Below are 20,455 nucleotides of genomic sequence, written 5' to 3' on the forward strand. Positions count from 1 at the left end.
CATTTACCCACGTTGTCATTGAATCATGCCTCAAAAGCAGTTCTAGTTATAGTTTCATTTGCTTTAATGGGGCCGTGAGGTGCCACGAGTGATGTTGTTGAATCACGAAGTGCCATTCGTCATTGTACTGGTGGCTGGTAAGAAGAAACAGTGGACACACATATGAGACTGATTGGTCATTATTACGATGGCGGCGACCAATAAGGAGAAGCGGGGAACGATCAGGCTATGCTCATTGGTCAGGAGCGTGAGTGCGGGTAACCAATGGTAGTAGGATGTCGTGTGTGGGGCTCCGGTGAGGTTCTTGGTTCATGAGATCTCATTAAGCTCTCGTTGCTGCAAGAATAGGTGCTCAGAAGCTCTCGGTAGGTTCCCTTTACGGTAAGAGTAAGTTTTCAAGAACTCTGGATAGACTCTTAGTGTTGCAGGAGTCGGGGATAGCTGAACCGGGCATAGCCTTAATAGCTGTACCAGCCACTTACAGTTCATGTACCAGCCTCTAACAGACCTTGTACCAGTACCAGCCTCCTATAGTCCCTGTACCAGCCTCTTACAGTTCATGTATCAGCCTCTTACAGACCTTGTACCAGTACCAGCCTCCTACAGTCCCTGTACCAGCCTCTTACAGTTCATGTACCAGCCTCTTACAGACTTTGTACAAGTACCAGCCTCCTACAGACCCTGTACCAGCCTCTTGCAGTTCATGTATCAGGAGATGCAGAAAGGTTGATATCTAGCATGGGCCAGTAAAAAACAAAAAAGGCACAATACTGTGACTGGAACAACACACAAATAACTCGCACATGTTAGAGTAGAGCATTTACAAGTCACCTGTCTATGGTCCAAGTCGAACCCGAAGGTCTTCATAAGTTTCTCTCTCCTCTGTGCGGGTTATTTGTGTATGGGTCAGTAGTTCCTACCTAGCATGTACTAGCAGGTCCTGCCTAGCATGGACTAGCAGGACCTCCCTAACATGGACTAGCAGGACCTGCCTAGCATGGACTAGCAGGACCTGCCTAGCATGGACTACCAAGATCTGTCTAGCATGGACTAGCAGGACCTGCTTAGCATGTACTAGCAGAACCAGTCTAGCATAGGCCAGTAGTTCCTGCCTAGCAAGGACTAGCAGGATCTGCCTAGCATGGACTAGCAGAACCTACATAGCATGGACTAGCAGGACCCGCCAAACATGGACTAGCAGGACCTGCCTAGCATGGACTAGCAGGACCAGTCTAGCATGGACTAGCAGGACCTGTATAGCATGGACTAGCAGGACCTACCTAGCATGGACTAGCAGGACCCGCCAAGCATGGACTAGCAGGGCCTGCCTAGCATGGACTAACAGGACCTACTGCAGTGTTCCTCTTTATTCACGTTCTTGGGATAATCTCGACAGACTGACGATGATGGAATCAAGGGCAACAATGATGTGTGTTCGTTACCTCATCCTGGCTGTAAGCTGCGGTCTGCTACCACCCTCAGTAAACACATATTCTTCCTTAAACTACAAGGTTAGTCACTAGTTGTTATTATTATTATTATTATTATTATTATTATTATTATTATTATTATTATTGTTATTATTATTATTATTATTATTATTATTATTATTATTATTATTATTATTATTATTATTATTATTATTATTATTATTATTATGATGTACATGTTTATAGAGGGGCAACTGATATATCGGATCATTATTTAGTTGTAGCTACAGTTAGAGTAAGAGGTAGATGGGAAAAGAGGAAGATGGCAACAACAAGTAAGAGGGAGGAGGAAGTTCGGGAGAGATACAAGCGACTATTGGCAGAAAGGTGGGCTAGTGCAAAGATGAGTAGTGGGGGGGTTGAAGAGGGTTGGAATAGTTTTAAAAATGCAGTATTAGAATGTGGGGCAGAAGTTTGTGGTTATAGGAGGGTGGGGGCAGGAGGAAAGAGGAGTGATTGGTGGAATGATGAAGTAAAGGGTGTGATAAAAGAGAAAAAGGTAGCTTATGAGAGGTTTTTACAAAGCAGAAGTGTTATAAGAAGAGCAGAGTATATGGAGAGTAAAAGAAAGGTGAAGAGAGTGGTGAGAGAGTGCAAAAGGAGAGCAGATGAAAGAATGGGAGAGGCACTGTCAAGAAATTTTAATGAAAATAAGAAAAAAATTTGGAGTGAGTTAAACAAGTTAAGAAAGCCTAGGGAACATATGGATTTGTCAGTTAAAAACAGAGTAGGGGAGTTAGTAGATGGGGAGATGGAGGTATTAGGTAGATGGCGAGAATATTTTGAGGAACTTTTAAATGTTGAGGAAGAAAGGGAGGCGGTAATTTCATGCACTGGCCAGGGAGGTATACCATCTTTTAGGAGTGAAGAAGAGCAGAATGTAAGTGTGGTGGAGGTACGTGAGGCATTACGTAGAATGAAAGGGGGTAAAGCAGCTGGAACTGATGGGATCAAGACAGAAATGTTAAAAGCAGGGGGGGATATAGTGTTGGAGTGGTTGGTACTTTTATTTAATAAATGTATGAAAGAGGGGAAGGTACCTAGGGATTGGCGGAGAGCATGTATAGTCCCTTTATATAAAGGGAAAGGGGACAAAAGAGAATGTAAAAATTATAGAGGAATAAGTTTACTGAGTATACCAGGAAAAGTATACGGTAGGGTTATAATTGAAAGAATTAGAGGTAAGACAGAATGTAGGATTGCGGATGAGCAAGGAGGCTTCAGAGTGGGTAGGGGATCTGTAGATCAAGTGTTTACATTGAAGCATATATGTGAACAGTATTTAGATAAAGGTAGGGAAGTTTTTATTGCATTTATGGATTTAGAAAAGGCATATGATAGAGTGGATAGAGGAGCAATGTGGCAGATGTTGCAAGTATATGGAATAGGTGGTAAGTTACTAAATGCTGTAAAGAGCTTTTATGAGGATAGTGAGGCTCAGGTTAGGGTGTGTAGAAGAGAGGGAGAATACTTCCCGGTAAAAGTAGGTCTTAGACAGGGATATGTAATGTCACCATGGTTGTTTAATATATTTATAGATGGGGTTGTAAAAGAAGTAAATGCTAGGGTGTTCGGGAGAGGGGTGGGATTAAATTATGAGGAATCAAATTCAAAATGGGAATTGACACAGTTACTTTTTGCTGATGATACTGTGCTTATGGGAGATTCTAAAGAAAAATTACAAAGGCTAGTGGATGAGTTTGAGAATGTGTGTAAAGGTAGAAAGTTGAAAGTGAACATAGAAAAGAGTAAGGTGATGAGGGTATCAAATGATTTAGATAAAGAAAAATTGGATATCAAATTGGGGAGGAGGAGTATGGAAGAAGTGAATGTTTTCAGATACTTGGGAGTTGACGTGTCGGCGGATGGATTTATGAAGGATGAGGTTAATCATAGAATTGATGAGGGAAAAAAGGTGAGTGGTGCGTTGAGGTATATGTGGAGTCAAAAAACGTTATCTATGGAGGCAAAGAAGGGAATGTATGAAAGTATAGTAGTACCAACACTCTTATATGGATGTGAAGCTTGGGTGGTAAATGTAGCAGCGAGGAGGTGGTTGGAGGCAGTGGAGATGTCCTGTCTAAGGGCAATGTGTGGTGTAAATATTATGCAGAAAATTCGGAGTGTGGAAATTAGGAGAAGGTGTGGAGTTAATAAAAGTATTAGTCAGAGGGCAGAAGAGGGGTTGTTGAGGTGGTTTGGTCATTTAGAGAGAATGGATCAAAGTAGAATGACATGGAAAGCATATATAAATCTATAGGGGAAGGAAGGAGGGGTAGGGGTCGTCCTCGAAAGGGTTGGAAAGAGGGGGTAAAGGAGGTTTTGTGGGCGAGGGGCTTGGATTTCCAGCAAGCGTGCATGAGCGTGTTAGATAGGAGTGAATGGAGACGAATGATACTTAGGACCTGACGATCTGTTGGAGTGTGAGCAGGGTAATATTTAGTGAAGGGATTCAGAGAAACCGGTTATTTTCATATAGTCGGACTTGAGTCCTGGAAATGGGAAGTACAATGCCTGCACTTTAAAGGAGGGGTTTGGGATATTGGCAGTTTGGAGGGATATGTTGTGTATCTTTATACGTATATGCTTCTAAACTGTTGTATTCTGAGCACCTCTGCAAAAACAGTGATAATGTGTGAGTGTGGTGAAAGTGTTGAATGATGATGAAAGTATTTTCTTTTTGGGAATTTTCTTTCTTTTTTGGGTCACCCTGCCTCGGTGGGAGACGGCCGACTTGTTGAAAAAAAAAATATTATTATTATTATTATTATTATTATTATTATTATTATTATTATTATTATTATTATTATTATTGCAGTCACCTGAAAGAGTGTCAGGCCTCTGGGTGTAAGTCACAGGAATATGGTTTATGTATGCTGACAGTATGTAAGTAAAACACATATGTAACACTGGAATATTTTATTAGGAAACGTTTCGCTCACAGGCAGCTTGGTTAAGTATATAAAGGAACGAAGAAGTGAGGTGTGGAAGGCATCAGGTCAATGGTGCATTGGTCAGGCTCGCAAAATAAAAAAAAGACATGACTAGTACGTCTGATATGCTAAAATTGTAAAAAAAAATCAACAGTATTGGAATGTCGGTCATTGACGATTCATTATACAACTAACCCGTACGTAGGGGACTTAAACTTACGACAACGTTTCGCCTCAGCTTCGACCATTGCGTCTGGTCCAACTTGGTCTCCTTAATTATGTGTCTGGCCTCTCACACACTACATTAGATGACCACCTTAACTTGGGTGGATTTCCCACGCTCTCTTCGTATCGATTCTTCCTGGTGAGCTGCGCCACGTTCATGGCAGCTCTCCCACGTACGCTTTATCACAGCCTCCGCAGTGTATATCACTGGTAGAACATATAAACAAGAATACGTATAAATGTGTTGTTTAAGCAGTTTTATAGAAAAAACGCTTTACTGACATGGGACTTTATCTATTCATATATTTATTAATGGATGGAACAATTATAAAACGAGTAATTTGATAGTGGTTCAGGACGGACAGAAAAGAAGTTTAAATTTTATTTGCAATTTATGGCCTTCTGTGGAGGTTCACTATGAAGGAAACACTTAGAGGAACTCTATAAGCTAATACTTAGTTGGTTGTGAACAATATGGTAGACGGTGGTGGCCATAGGCACTCACAGACGGGAAAATTAGCTTGTTGTCATCAGATAATAAGTACATGCCACTCTACCTGAAAGTTAAGTAACTATAGCCTACAATAGGCGATGTTTTCATTCCTTGTGAGGCCAGTGGGCGGATATGTTTAAGTGTGAAATTTCAAAAGTAACAATTGCCTCCTGTTACCTTTTCCTGTGGGCGTCGAGGGAACCAGGAAGAGTTTCATCTGACGCGGATCTTTGGCAGATGATGAACCGTAAATGTTTAAGCATCCTCTGGTTCATCCCAACTAGCTCCCGCTCATCATTTCAAAGAGGGTTGTTACCCAGTAGCATCCTAAGAGTAGTGCCATGCATACTACAGTGTAACTTTCTCCCTGTGCTCAAGAATATGAAATGCGTGCAGGAAAGTCAGTCTTTCTAGAAAAAACTTTTAGTAATCAAAAAAAAGTCTTAGCATGCTTGAAGGTCACCCCTTTTTTCCTAAGCCGACGCATCGGCTAATAAAAATAGCTAGTTTTCCTAGGTGTTTTACTCATAACTAGGTTTTCAAGCAACTAGTGAGTCGCATAAATGATATGTTATCTACTCGCCATTCGCTGCATTCTTATGTTCATAAGAGGGATTCTTTATTGACAGTTCCAGGTAGACACGTCACTGTCTGTCTTCACTAACTGCTTGCCCAGGGTGATGCAAATGGGCAACGGGACACAATCGTCACCTATAATGTACTGCATCATCTTGTGTTCCGCAGATCCCAGTTGTAACTTTGTTACGTACGACGGTAAGTATCAGATGAACCACTGTCACTTCTGTTACGTGCGATAGTAAGTGCCAGGTGATCCTCTGTCACCTTTGTGATCTTGACATCATAAAATGATAATGATTCTGATAAGAAGTGAAGGTTGGTGGACGAATCTGGAAAGATGTGTGTAAAAGAAGGAAATTAAAGTAAACATTGAAAAGAGCAGAGTGATGAGAGTAAGAAAATGTCTAATAAAAGACTGGCACTTGTACTGGAGGAAGTGAATGTGTTCAGGTGTTTGAGAGTAAACATGACTTCAGATGGGTCTATGAAAGACGAGGTGAACAGACGAAGAAAAAGAGGTAGGCGGAGTGTTGAGGTGTGTGTGTCTGGGTGTGTGGACTCAAGTTTATCTATGGAAGCCGAAGGGAGGAATTTAAGGAAAAAGAAAAGACTGGAGGCAGTGGAGATGTCAGGTTTGAAAGCAATCTGTTGAGCAAATATGCAAAGATTTCTGGGCATATAAATCAGAAGACGATGTGAAGACAAAATGTATAATTCGGAGGGCTGAGGAGAGGTTAAGATGGTGGTGGTATTTGGAGAGCATGGAGCAGAATGAGATTACTAGAAAGGCGTATAAATCCTGGGTGGAGGGAATGAGGAGTAGGATTCGTCCTGGGAAGTGCTTGAGAGAGGATATGAAGGAGGTTCTAAGTGATAGAGGCTTGATCATCCAACAGGTTTGTGTGAACGTGTTAGATCGGAGTGAGTGGAGGCAAGTGACATTTAGGATTTGATGTGCTGTTTAGTGTAAGCGAGGGGCATCATTTATGAAGGGATTCAGGGAAACGGGTCAGCAGGACAAGAGTCCTGGAAACTGGAAGTACAGAACGTGCACTCTGAAAGAGGCGTTGGGATACTGTATTTCGGAGGTTCGTTTGAACTGCGGCATTTTTACACTTCTGGTAAGACAGCTCTGGATAGAATGATGGTGAATGTTTCCCTTTAATAGCTTTCATACATTGGAGGGAGGCGCCCCGTGTAGTAAAAATTATTATTATAACTCATTAGGGTTCAGATAAACTCTTCTTCTGTCATAACTAACCAACTAATTGAAGGTTAAATATGACGGAGACTCGAGACGAGGCGACATATTTTTTTTTAGTGTCGTCTGCATGTTCCAGTTATTGCAATGTGGCTGTTATTCAGGTCCTTTTCCTTGCCCACGCAGGAGCGTCCTGTCTGCTACACACAGTGGTGCTAGCCAGCGGTTACAATGTTAACACCAGTGGTCCCTCTGTGTACCCAGCTTACAGATCATCAGGCCAGTCTATCCCACCAGTCAACATCGCGACCACAGCCACAGTCACAGCCACAACAGACTACCCTGGCTTCCCGACCTTCGCATCAGCGCTGGTGAGTCTGCTCGGCTTCTTGTTACTTGCCGAGGCTATTCAATATAAAACAACAAAAAAGGCACAATACCCTGACTAGATCAATACACATATAACCCGCACATAGTAGAAAAAAGCGGGTAATTTGTGTATTGTGTATGGTTACCACAGTAACCATGTTACTCAGGTACCTCAGTAGATTTCCATGTTGATGACAGCATTCTGGGACGGGACTAGTAAGCCAGTTTCTTAACACCTGTTGTTCCTGTTTATGTACCAGTAAGTGGGCACGTGAGTGTCAGTCGACTGTTGTGGGTCGCATCCCGGGGGAAGAAGACCCAAGGATCACATTATTATTATTATTATAATCATGGGGAGCGCTAAACCCGTAGGGATTATACAGCGCCTGTGGAAGGGGGGCATGGAAGGTATTCAGGCTTAATTCAGGGAACTGGAGCACAAATCCAATTCCATAGATCAAAAGCCCCTCACTAGCATCAAGGAACCTCCCTTGAGGGGCCAAGAACTACAATGTAAATAAATCACAGGACTTGGTTTTCTTGGGTTAATAACCCTTGTAATGTTATCAATTTTTTTTCCTGTTATTTTTTCTTTCTTCTCTTTCTCTCTTTTCTTCTTCTCACTCTTGCTCTCACGATTCTTCAATTAACGAACCTACTAGCTTCTGATAAAGTTTTCATTAAGAAACTGAAAGGCCTCAATCTGTTTTTCTACCCCGTGTTTCCAAACAAAGTTCACAAACATATCATCAGTGGTCATGGTGACGCAGGATCGATTCCCGGCTAGCCGCAGTTCTGTTGATAATTCAAAATTACTTGTTTTGTGGTTTTATACACACACACACACACACACACACACACACACACACACACACACACATATATATATATATATATATATATATATATATATATATATATATATATATATATATATATATATATATCATAAAATCACTCAGTGCATATAACAGTAACATTTTCTTATAGGTTCAAGGAAACATTTGGTGCTGGCAGCAAGTAAGTGACTGTTCCTGCACTCTGAACAAGGCTAACCAGGTAGTGACTATCAACCTGGGCTCACCTCAGTACATGAGTCAAATTCTGGTCTATCGCACCGTCAGCAGCTACTCTAGCCTCTCCACCTCTATATCGATTTACGTGAGGATTTTCCACCTGTTTTTTCCATATTAATTTTTTTTAGCAAAGCATAAATCAGGTGATTGTTAAATTGAGAATGGGCAGGCGCCCGTAAAATTTGGATACGTCTGCAAGGTACTGCCAGTTATTATCCAGTGTAACAGTTACATTGCGTTATATTTTAAGTAATTATGATAATCAAGTTCCTAATTGTGCATTAGTGTTACCAATAATAACTGATATGAACAATAACTGAGTTATATTAGTATCTCATCTATTCAAGAAAATCATACTTTCATTTGTCAGGTGTTTGAAATTATATTTACGTAATAAGATTACTTAACGCTAGGTGTGGTTGTAACTCCAGTGCCTTGGATCAAGAATTTTGCTATTGCAGGTGGGAAACACTGGTAGTCGTCTCACTGATCCACTTCTCTACCAAGAAAACAGACCTTACACCTCAGTGGAGACTACACGTGTTTATACAGGTACGTACACACGTGCTTATTGTTACATAAAACGCGATTCTAAAAGCTTAGAGATCTCCAGTGAATACTAGAAAGGACTGCCCTTCTAGCATCCAGCCTGTTACTGGGTTTTCGTAACAATTAGTCAGTATCCTTGTCCAATTATCCATTAGAATTCAGTATCATTCAATAGTGCTTAAGGATTACAACTGGTAGGCTACTAACTAGAGAAATTAAAATTTAATAAATTTATTAAGTTGTCTAGGCGTATAATAATAATCACTTCTCTCGTGTACAATATTATTGTGCTGAAAGCACATATCACATTTATAATTCTTAAGTACCGTCTGGTACATTAACATTTAATAAGATAATATACAAATAAGTTTATGTGTATGTGTGTAAGTGCTCTAAGTAGTTCGCTATGTCTCACGACTCGACTAGACTTAAACAAGTGACTGACAAAGTCCTCCAATAAACTAACTTCTTGACCAACTGGCAATCAGAACAGTCTTCTTGAACAATAAAAAGAATGCTAAGCCCAATAGCAATATTACAAGCAACTGCGACAGGATCAGGAACAAGGAGATAATATAACGACACTAAGTAGGGACCATCAGCAGATCCTCTACAAAAGTCACAAAACTCCCATACTACTGAATCTAAGTTCAGCATAAGAAAATACCCGACTGTGACAGTACACAGATACCAGTACAAATTAGGTCAGAAGCTGCAGCTCAGGACCTGAGTTACTCAGAGTGTCTAAGCGACACACAACCTAAGTACAACGTCGAAAATCACTAAGTCTATCCAAAGTTCTGTGAACAGAGTCTCCAGAACTAAGAAGAATAATAATGAGACAGAGATGATCTTCCAACAAGAGCCAATAAGGGAGATTTAGGCACTTGTCAGGAATACGTCCAACCACCAAGAGAGTCTAGACCAGACTGAATACTTCAGGCGAGGTGAGGACACCCCCCCTCGATCACGTGATAGCTCCGTGGACAGCTGCAGCTCAGCAAAGAGCGATAATTACAGTAGTTAGACAATCAAGACTTGAACTGTGCACATAATAATATGTTACATCCTACCTAACAACATAACTAAGTCAAATAATATTATAAAGCAATATATTCACGATTTAGCTATTATCGCAAATGTAAGCAATATAAAATTATATGAAAAAGGTAATATACATACATCATATAAATTGTAACCCATTCAGGGGTTGCAACATTATAAAGGTACGTATGCACGTGCTTATAAAGGTACTTACGCACGTGCTTATACAGGTACATACACACCTGCTTATACAGGTATGTACACACGTGCTTATACAGGTATGTACACACATGCTTATACAGGTATGTGCACACTTGCTTATACAGGTATGTACACACGTGCTTATACAGGTATGTACACACGTGCTTATACAGGTATGTACACACGTAAGAAGCAAGCCAAGCCAAAGACTCTCGGAGATACAAACAAGCCAGACTTGAATACAGAAACAAGGAGTGAGGCAGAGAGGAATTTTAATAACAAGAATAATTAGTAAAGGAGAGAGAGAGAGAGAGAGAGAGAGAGAGAGGTGGTATTAAGTCCTTTATTTAAAGTTGCAAATAGAGTAAATTAGTTGAAGGAGAGACGAGCGAAACACCTGGGTATCTTTATTGAGGGAACATTTCGGTCAACCAGCAGCTGAACCAGTCCAATGGGAAGTTGATAGATGGACTTTGAGGTAGTCAGTCCCTCTGGAACTCTTCACAATTAAAAGAATTCAGGTCGAGGATGAAAATTAATGAAATAAAAGATAAAGAACAATAGCCACAATACCGTGACTGGAACAACAGACAAATAACCCGCACATGTACTGGTTTCCTAACCTTCGTGTGTTAGTGTGACTTGTAAATGGTCAAAGTCGGACCGACGCATCGATATGACTTATGCAGGTTATTTGTGTAAAAGGGAATTGTGGGTCGAACCGGATGCAAAGACTAAGAAGTATTAAGAAGGAAGTTTCTCAGTGTATTTACAAGACACAACAAACCACGGTGCGGGTGGGGATTGAACTCGCGGCAAGTACAGTAGTTTGAAGTCGTGTCATTACGATTTCGTGAGTCAAGACACACCAAATGTACTCCATGAGAGGTAAAGTGTATACTAACACTATTACTGAAAGTATTAAGGATCGCAGATGAACAAGGAGACTTATTATTATTAAAGATTCGCCGATATTCTCCCGGCCCGGGCCTTTTCCAAGTGGTGGCCCGGCCTTGGCTCCCTGTCTAGGGAGTGTCTGAGACCTAAGTCTCTAATGAGAGGAGGCACAAGTACCTCCTCATCTTTGGAACCAACTGTCCCCAGGCCTAGCCACAAGCTAGGCCTCTCTGGTCTGCCATCCCCGCCCCAAGGGGGCTAATGGGAATGACAGTCTTATGAGCTACAAGGTCTGGCTCAGGCACCTACCCTGCCCTAGAAGGGCTGGGCATGGTGTCGATGAGGGAGACTTTATAAAGGTTAGGGAATGTGGAAACCAAGTGTTTACATTGGAGCATATTAGGAGAAAATGTATATATAAAAACATATTTTTTACATAAAAGTTATTAAAGGTTTGCAGTGTTTTCACTTTTTTTTTTAAGTCTCTGTTGCATATTTACTTTTTGTAATACTTAGCATTCCAGCCCAAAAATAGCATTTTCCCAGAGGGGTGAACAAAAGTGGATTTAATATTCTCATTTGCTTCTGAATGATGTAGCAAAAAAAGTTATATTCTATTTGTTATGGTTACCCCTTCTTAAACTGGTCCATATTAAAGGGTTAACTAATTGAAATTGTCTTCTTGACTCAAACAGTGACATCTTAAACAAGAGTGACAATTAAAACATTTGACGACTAAGATTTTTCATTAATGTGATTGTTACTAACATTAATGTGATTGTTACTAACATTGACGTGATTGTTACTAACATTGACGTGATTGTTACTAACATTGACGTGATTGTTACTAACATTGACGTGATTGTTACTAACATTGACGTGATTGTTACTAACATTGACGTGATTGTTACTAACACTGACGTGATTGTTACTAACATTGATGTGATTGTTACTAACATTAATGTGATTGTTACTAACATTGACGTGATTGTTACTAACATTGACGTGATTGTTACTAACATTAATTTGATTGTTACTAACATTGACGTGATTGTTACTAACATTGACGTGATTGTTACTAACATTGACGTGATTGTTACTAACATTGACGTGATTGTTACTAACATTAATGTGATTGTTACTAACATTGACGTGATTGTTACTAACATTGACGTGATTGTTACTAACATTAATGTGATTGTTACTAACATTGACGTGATTGTTACTAACATTGACGTGATTGTTACTAACATTGATGTGATTGTTACTAACATTGACGTGATTGTTACTAACATTAATGTGATTGTTACTAACATTGACGTGATTGTTACTAACATTGACGTGATTGTTACTAACAATGACGTGATTGTTACTAACATTGATGTGATTGTTACTAACATTGACGTGATTGTTACTAACATTGATGTGATTGTTACTAACATTGACGTGATTGTTACTAACATTAATGTGATTGTTACTAACATTGACGTGATTGTTACTAACATTGACGTGATTGTTACTAACATTGACGTGATTGTTACTAACTTTGACGTGATTGTTACTAACATTTATGTGATTGTTACTAACATTGACGTGATTGTTACTAACATTGACGTGATTGTTACTAACATTGACGTGATTGTTACTAACATTAATGTGATTGTTACTAACATTGACGTGATTGTTACTAACATTGACGTGATTGTTACTAACATTAATGTGATTGTTACTAACATTGACGTGATTGTTACTAACATTGACGTGATTGTTACTAACATTGACGTGATTGTTACTAACATTGACGTGATTGTTACTAACATTGACGTGATTGTTACTAACATTGATGTGATTGTGATTGTTACTAACATTATTACTGTCTTTGTTTCAGTGGGCAAGACAGCTCAGTACATCACGTTTTACAGGAACGATGGCAGTAACCTGTGTTTGTGCAGGGTACTTATTTATGACTAGTGCTGCCTGGAACACCTGTCTGTGTAGGGTGATACTCTCAACACCTGTGTTTGTGGAAAGTGCTGCCTGCAACACCTGTGTCTGTGTAGGTTGCTACTCTCAACACCTGTGTCTGTGTAGGTTGCTACTCTCAACACCTGTGTTTGTGGAAAGTGCTGCCTGGAACACCTGTCTGTGTAGGTTGCTACTCTCAACACCTGTGTCTGTGTAGGGTGCTACTCTCAACACATGTGTCTGAGGGTGCTTATTTACCAGTGCAGCCTTCAACACCTGTGTCTGTGGAAGGTTCTACTTTCAACATCTGTGGAAGGTGTTCATGTAACAGGTGTTGAGTGTTCTTCTCAACACCTGCGAAAATGACTAGAATACCGAATTTTTACATTGAAAAAACTGAAGGGAATTGTCGCTACAGTTTCTTGGATCAAGAGCCTCTCACAGGGCTCTTAACGACCCTCCATGAAGAGTTATTAAGAGTAGTGTGGGAGGACATAATAACCAGGAACCAGCCTACTATACTTGGAGTGTACCTGGAGTATACCTGGAGGTGGTTTCGGGGGTCAACGCCCCCCGCGGCCCGGTCCATGACCAGGCTCGCTGCGGACCAGAACCTCATCAACCAGACTGTCATTGCTAGCTGCACGTAAACCGACGTAGGAACCACAGCCTAACTGAACAGACACCTGGCCATGTGTCTGTTCAGGTACACTAAGTAATTCCTAAAAATTTTAAATTTCCCTCTCTCCCATGTGAATCTAAGCAACTGAGTCCTGTCTCCCATGCAATACGCACCTCGACAGATGTTAATGCAGCACTGTTTCGCCCACGCAGTGGGCCCCACAATTCGGGCGAAACGTTGGCAGTGGAAGCGACGAGACTCACGCTGTTTGCAGATTACACGGTGGCGATGCATGTTTTTTTCCATTAGTGAGGAAAGCACTAAAGCAGTATGGGGCTAAGCAGCACTTTCTTGGATCAAGACCCTCATTTCCGGCATCAAGACACCTTCCTTTGAGGAGACAATGTCCCTGAAGGAACAAGTTCCAGATGTTAAAATAACAACAATAATGTACATTATATATATATATATATATATATATATATATATATATATATATATATATATATATATATATATATATATATATATATATTCATGAGTGAGTGACAGTTTCAATAAAAATAATAAAATCAGCCACATTTACTCTAGATTAATCCATTTTTTTTTTCAAAAAAAAATAATAATTTTACAGGAACCCCAAAATTTCAATTTGATTATTAATTACTAGTGTTCGGAGACGCTTGAAGCAGCGATGGTTAACTTGATAATAACTGATATTAGTAGTTATTCTTCTTGCAGGACGAGGGTAAGATGGATGTGATGTTGTTGTCATGGATGTGATGTTGTTGTCATGGATGTGATGTTGTTGTCATGGATGTGATGTTGTTGTCATGGATGTACTGTTGTTGTCATGGATGTACTGTTGTTGTCATGGATGTGATGTTGTTGTCATGGATGTGATGTTGTTGTCATGGATGTACTGTTGTTGTCATGGATGTGATGTTGTTGTCATGGATGTACTGTTGTTGTCATGGATGTGATGTTGTTGTCATGGATGTACTGTTGTTGTCATGGATGTGATGTTGTTGTCATGGATGTGATGTTGTTGTCATGGATGTACTGTTGTTGTCATGGATGTGATGTTGTTGTCATGGATGTACTGTTGTTGTCATGGATGTGATGTTGTTGTCATGGATGTATGTTGTTGTCTGTTGTTGTCATGGATGTGATGTTGTTGTCATGGATGTGATGTTGTTGTCATGGATGTATGTTGTTGTCTGTTGTTGTCATGGATGTGATGTTGTTGTCATGGATGTACTGTTGTTGTCATGGATGTGATGTTGTTGTCATGGATGTTGTTGTCATGGATGTGATGTTGTTGTCATGGATGTGATGTTGTTGTCAAGGATGTGATGTTGTTGTCATGGATGTGATGTTGTTGTCATGGATGTGATGTTGTTGTCAAGGATGTGATGTTGTTGTCATGGATGTGATGTTGTTGTCATGGATGTGATGTTGTTGTCATGGATGTGATGTTGTTGTCAAGGATGTGATGTTGTTGTCAAGGATGTGATGTTGTTGTCATGGATGTGATGTTGTTGTCATGGATGTACTGTTGTTGTCATGGATGTACTGTTGTTGTCAAGGATGTGATGTTGTTGTCATGGATGTGATGTTGTTGTCACTGTTGTTGTCATGGATGATGTTGTTGTCAAGGATGTGATGTTGTTGTCATGGATGTGATGTTGTTGTCATGGATGTACTGTTGTTGTCATGGATGTGATGTTGTTGTCATGGATGTGATGTTGTTGTCATGGATGTGATGTTGTTGTCAAGGATGTGATGTTGTTGTCATGGATGTGATGTTGTTGTCATGGATGTACTGTTGTTGTCATGGATGTACTGTTGTTGTCAAGGATGTGATGTTGTTGTCATGGATGTGATGTTGTTGTCATGGATGTGATGTTGTTGTCAAGGATGTGATGTTGTTGTCATGGATGTGATGTTGTTGTCATGGATGTGATGTTGTTGTCATGGATGTACTGTTGTTGTCATGGATGTGATGTTGTTGTCATGGATGTACTGTTGTTGTCATGGATGTGATGTTGTTGTCATGGATGTGATGTTGTTGTCATGGATGTACTGTTGTTGTCAGGGATGTGATGTTGTTGTCAGGGATGTACTGTTGTTGTCATGGATGTGATGTACTGTTGTTGTCATGGATGTACTGTTGTTGTCATGGATGTGATGTTGTTGTCATGGATGTACTGTTGTTGTCATGGATGTGATGTTGTTGTCATGGATGTACTGTTGTTGTCAAGGATGTGGTGTTGTTGTCAAGGATGTGATGTTGTTGTCAAGGATGTACTGTTGTTGTCATGGATGTGATGTTGTTGTCATGGATGTACTGTTGTTGTCATGGATGTGATGTTGTTGTCATGGATGTGATGTTGTTGTCATGGATGTGATGTTGTTGTCATGGATGTGATGTTGTTGTCATGGATGTACTGTTGTTGTCATGGATGTGATGTTGTTGTCATGGATGTACTGTTGTTGTCATGGATGTGATGTTGTTGTCATGGATGTACTGTTGTTGTCATGGATGTGATGTTGTTGTCATGGATGTACTGTTGTTGTCATGGATGTGATGTTGTTGTCATGGATGTACTGTTGTTGTCATGGATGTGATGTTGTCATGGATGTGATGTTGTTGTCATGGATGTGATGTTGTTGTCATGGATGTGATGTTGTTGTCATGGATGTACTGTTGTTGTCATGGATGTACTGTTGTTGTCATGGATGTACTGTTGTTGTCATGGATGTGATGTTGTTGTCATGGATGTGATGTTGTTGTCATGGATGTACTGTTGTTGTCATGGATGTACTGTTGTTGTCATGGATGTACTGTTGTTGTCATGGATGTGATGTTGTTGTCATGGATGTGATGTTGTTGTCATGGATGTACTGTTGTTGTCATGGATGTGATGTTGTTGTCATGGATGTGATGTTGTTGTCATGGATGTGATGTTGTTGTCATGGATGTGATGTTGTTGTCATGGATGTGATGTTGTTGTCATGATGTACTGTTGTTGTCATGGATGTGATGTTGTCATGGATGTGATGTTGTTGTCATGGATGTGATGTTGTTGTCATGGATGTGATGTTGTTGTCATGGATGTACTGTTGTTGTCATGGATGTGATGTTGTTGTCATGGATGTACTGTTGTTGTCATGGATGCGATGTTGTTGTCATGGATGTGATGTTGTTGTCATGGATGTACTGTTGTTGTCATGGATGTATTGTTGTTGTCATGGATGTGATGTTGTTGTCATGGATGTGATGTTGTTGTCATGGATGTACTGTTGTTGTCATGGATGTGATGTTGTTGTCATGGATGTGATGTTGTTGTCATGGATGTACTATTGTTTTCATGGATGTGATGTTGTCATGGATGTGATGTTGTTGTCATGGATGTACTGTTGTGGTCATGGATGTGATGTTGTTGTCATGGATGTGATGTTGTTGTCATGGATGTACTGTTGTTGTCATGGATGTGATGTTGTCATGGATGTGATGTTGTTGTCATGGATGTGATGTTGTTGTCATGGATGTGATGTTGTTGTCATGGATGTACTGTTGTTGTCATGGATGTGATGTTGTTGTCATGGATGTACTGTTGTTGTCATGGATGTGATGTTGTTGTCATGGATGTGATGTTGTTGTCATGGATGTACTGTTGTTGTCATGGATGTGATGTTTTTGTCATGGCTGTACTGTTGTTGTCATGGATGTGATGTTGTTGTCATGGATGTGATGTTGTTGTCATGGATGTACTGTTGTTGTCATGGATGTACTGTTGTTGTCATGAATGTGATGTTGTTGTCATGGATGTGATGTTGTTGTCATGGATGTTCTGTTGTTGTCATGGATGTGATGTTGTTGTCATGGATGTACTGTTGTTGTCATGGATGTGATGTTGTTGTCATGGATGTGATGTTGTTGTCATGGATGTACTGTTGTTGTCATGGATGTGATGTTGTTGTCATGGATGTGATGTTGTTGTCATGGATGTACTGTTGTTGTCATGGATGTACTGTTGTTGTCATGGATGTGATGTTGTTGTCATGGATGTGATGTTGTTGTCATGGATGTGATGTTGTTATCATGGATGTACTGTTGTTGTCATGGATGTGATGTTGTTGTCATGGATGTGATGTTGTTGTCATGGATGTACTGTTGTTGTCATGGATGTGATGTTGTTGTCATGGATGTGATGTTGTTGTCATGGATGTACTGTTGTTGTCATGGATGTACTGTTGTTGTCATGGATGTGATGTTGTTGTCATGGATGTGATGTTGTTGTCATGGATGTACTGTTGTTGTCATGGATGTGATGTTGTTGTCATGGATGTACTGTTGTTGTCATGGATGTGATGTTGTTGTCATGGATGTGATGTTGTTGTCATGGATGTACTGTTGTTGTCATGGATGTGATGTTGTTGTCATGGTTGTACTGTTGTTGTCATGGATGTGATGTTGTTGTCATGGATGTACTGTTGTTGTCATGGATGTACTGTTGTTGTCATGGATGTGATGTTGTTGTCATGGATGTGATGTTGTTGTCATGGATGTGATGCTGTTGTCATGGATGTGATGTTGTTGTCATGGATGTACTGTTGTTGTCATGGATGTGATGTTGTTGTCATGGATGTGATGTTGTTGTAATGGATGTGATGTTGTTGTCATGGATGTGATGTTGTTGTCATGGATGTACTGTTGTTGTCATGGATGTGATGTTGTTGTCATGGATGTGATGTTGTTGTCATGGATGTAATGTTGTTGTCATGGATGTACTGTTGTTGTCATGGATGTGATGTTGTTGTCATGGATGTGATGTTGTTGTCATGGATGTACTGTTGTTGTCATGGATGTGATGTTGTTGTCATGGATGTACTGTTGTTGTCATGGATGTACTGTTGTTGTCATGGATGTGATGTTGTTGTCATGGATGTACTGTTGTTGTCAAGGATGTACTGTTGTTGTCATGGATGTGATGTTGTTGTCATGGATGTACTGTTGTTGTCATGGATGTACTGTCGTTGTCATGGATGTGATGTTGTTGTCATGGATGTGATGTTGTTGTCATGGATGTGATGTTGTTGTCATGGATGTACTGTTGTTGTCATGGATGTGATGTTGTTGTCATGGATGTGATGTTGTTGTCATGGATGTAATGTTGTTGTCATGGATGTACTGTTCTTGTCATGGATGTAATGTTGTTGTCATGGATGTGATGTTGTCATGGATGTGATGTTGTTGTCATGGATGTGATGTTATTGTCATGGATGTGATGTTCTTGTCATTGATGTACTGTTGTTGTCATGGATGTGATGTTGTTGTCATGGATGTGATGTTGTTCTCATGGATGTGATGTTGTTGTCATGGATGTAATGTTGTTGTCATGGATGTGATGTTGTTGTCATGGATGTGATGTTGTTGTCATGGATGTGATGTTGTTGTCATGGATGTGATGTTGTTGTCATGGATGTAATGTTGTTGTCATGGATGTGATGTTTTTGCCAATGGATGTGATGTTGTTGTCATGGATGTAATGTTGTTGTCATGGATGTAATGTTGTTGTCATGGATGTAATGTTGTTGTCATGGATGTGATGTTTTTGCCAATGGATGTGATGTTGTTGTCATGGATGTACTGTTGTTGTCATGGATGTGATGTTGTTGTCATGGATGTGATGTTGTTGTCATGGATGTGATGTTGTTGTCATGGATGTGATGTTGTTGTCATGGTTGTGATGTTGTTGTCATGGATGTAATGTTGTTGTCATGGATGTGATGTTCTTGTCATGGATGTGATGTTTTTGTCACGGATGTGATGTTGTTGTCATGGATGTGATGTTGTTGTCATGGATGTGATGTTGTTGTCATGGATGTGATGTTGTTGTTATGGATGTAATGTTGTTGTTATGGATGTGATGTTGTTGTCATGGATGTGATGTTGTTGTCATGGATGTGATGTTGTTGTCATGGATGTGATGTTGTTGTCATGGATGTGATGTTGTTGTCATGGATGTGATGTTGTTGTCATGGATGTGATGTTGTTGTCATGGATGTGATGTTGTTGTCATGGATGTGATGTTGTTGTCATGGATGTGATGTTGTTGTCATGGATGTGATGTTGTTGTCATGGATGTGATGTTGTTGTCATGGATGTACTGTTGTTGTCATGGATGTAATGTTGTTGTTATGGATGTAATGTTGTTGTTATGGATGTAATGTTGTTGTCATGGATGTAATGTTGTTGTCATGGATGTGATGTTCTTGTCATGGATGTGATGTTTTTGTCATGGATGTGGTGTTGTTGTCATGGATGTGATGTTGTTGTCATGGATGTGATGTTGTTGTCATGGATGTTCTGTTGTTGTCATGGATGTGATGTTGTTGTCATGGATGTACTGTTGTTGTCATGGATGTGATGTTGTTGTCATGGATGTGATGTTGTTGTCATGGATGTACTGTTGTTGTCATGGATGTACTGTTGTTGTCATTGATGTGATGTTGTTGTCATGGATGTGATGTTGTTGTCATGGATGTGATGTTGTTGTCATTGATGTGATGTTGTTGTCATGGATGTGATGTTGTTGTCATGGATGTGATGTTGTTATCATGGATGTACTGTTGTTGTCGTGGATGTGATGTTGTTGTCATGGATGTGATGTTGTTGTCATGGATGTACTGTTGGATGTGTACTGTTGTTGTCATGGATGTACTGTTGTTGTCATGGATGTACTGTTGTTGTCATGGATGTGATGTTGTTGTCTTGGATGTGATGTTGTTGTCATGGATGTGA

The 20,455-nt window shown here is 40.0% G+C and overlaps 1 protein-coding gene across 1 annotated transcript; it reads left to right on the forward strand.

Moving 5' to 3' along the window:
- The first annotated feature begins 1,417 nt into the window (after nt 1–1,417).
- On the forward strand, nt 1,418–14,079 carry LOC128704581 (uncharacterized). Its single transcript, XM_053799701.2, has 6 exons — nt 1,418–1,511; nt 5,771–5,915; nt 7,108–7,292; nt 8,281–8,451; nt 8,828–8,918; nt 12,946–14,079. The coding sequence occupies exons 1-6, from the start codon at nt 1,425–1,427 to the stop codon at nt 13,026–13,028; spliced, it is 762 nt and encodes a 253-aa protein (XP_053655676.1). The 5' UTR covers nt 1,418–1,424; the 3' UTR covers nt 13,029–14,079.
- Nucleotides 14,080–20,455: the final 6,376 nt, after the last annotated feature.

Source organism: Cherax quadricarinatus, chromosome 49 (genome assembly GCF_038502225.1).
Source record: "Cherax quadricarinatus isolate ZL_2023a chromosome 49, ASM3850222v1, whole genome shotgun sequence".
NCBI classification, from domain to species: Eukaryota; Metazoa; Arthropoda; class Malacostraca; order Decapoda; family Parastacidae; genus Cherax; species Cherax quadricarinatus.

Coding starts and splice junctions, on each gene's coding strand:
- LOC128704581 (XM_053799701.2), top strand. CDS start 1,425: ATGATGTGTGTTCGTTACCTCATCCTGGCTGTAAGCTGCGGTCTGCTA. Junction 5,916..7,107: donor TAACTTTGTTACGTACGACG/GTAAGTATCAGA, acceptor TTGCCCACGCAG/GAGCGTCCTGTCTGCTACAC. Junction 8,919..12,945: donor GACTACACGTGTTTATACAG/GTACGTACACAC, acceptor TCTTTGTTTCAG/TGGGCAAGACAGCTCAGTAC.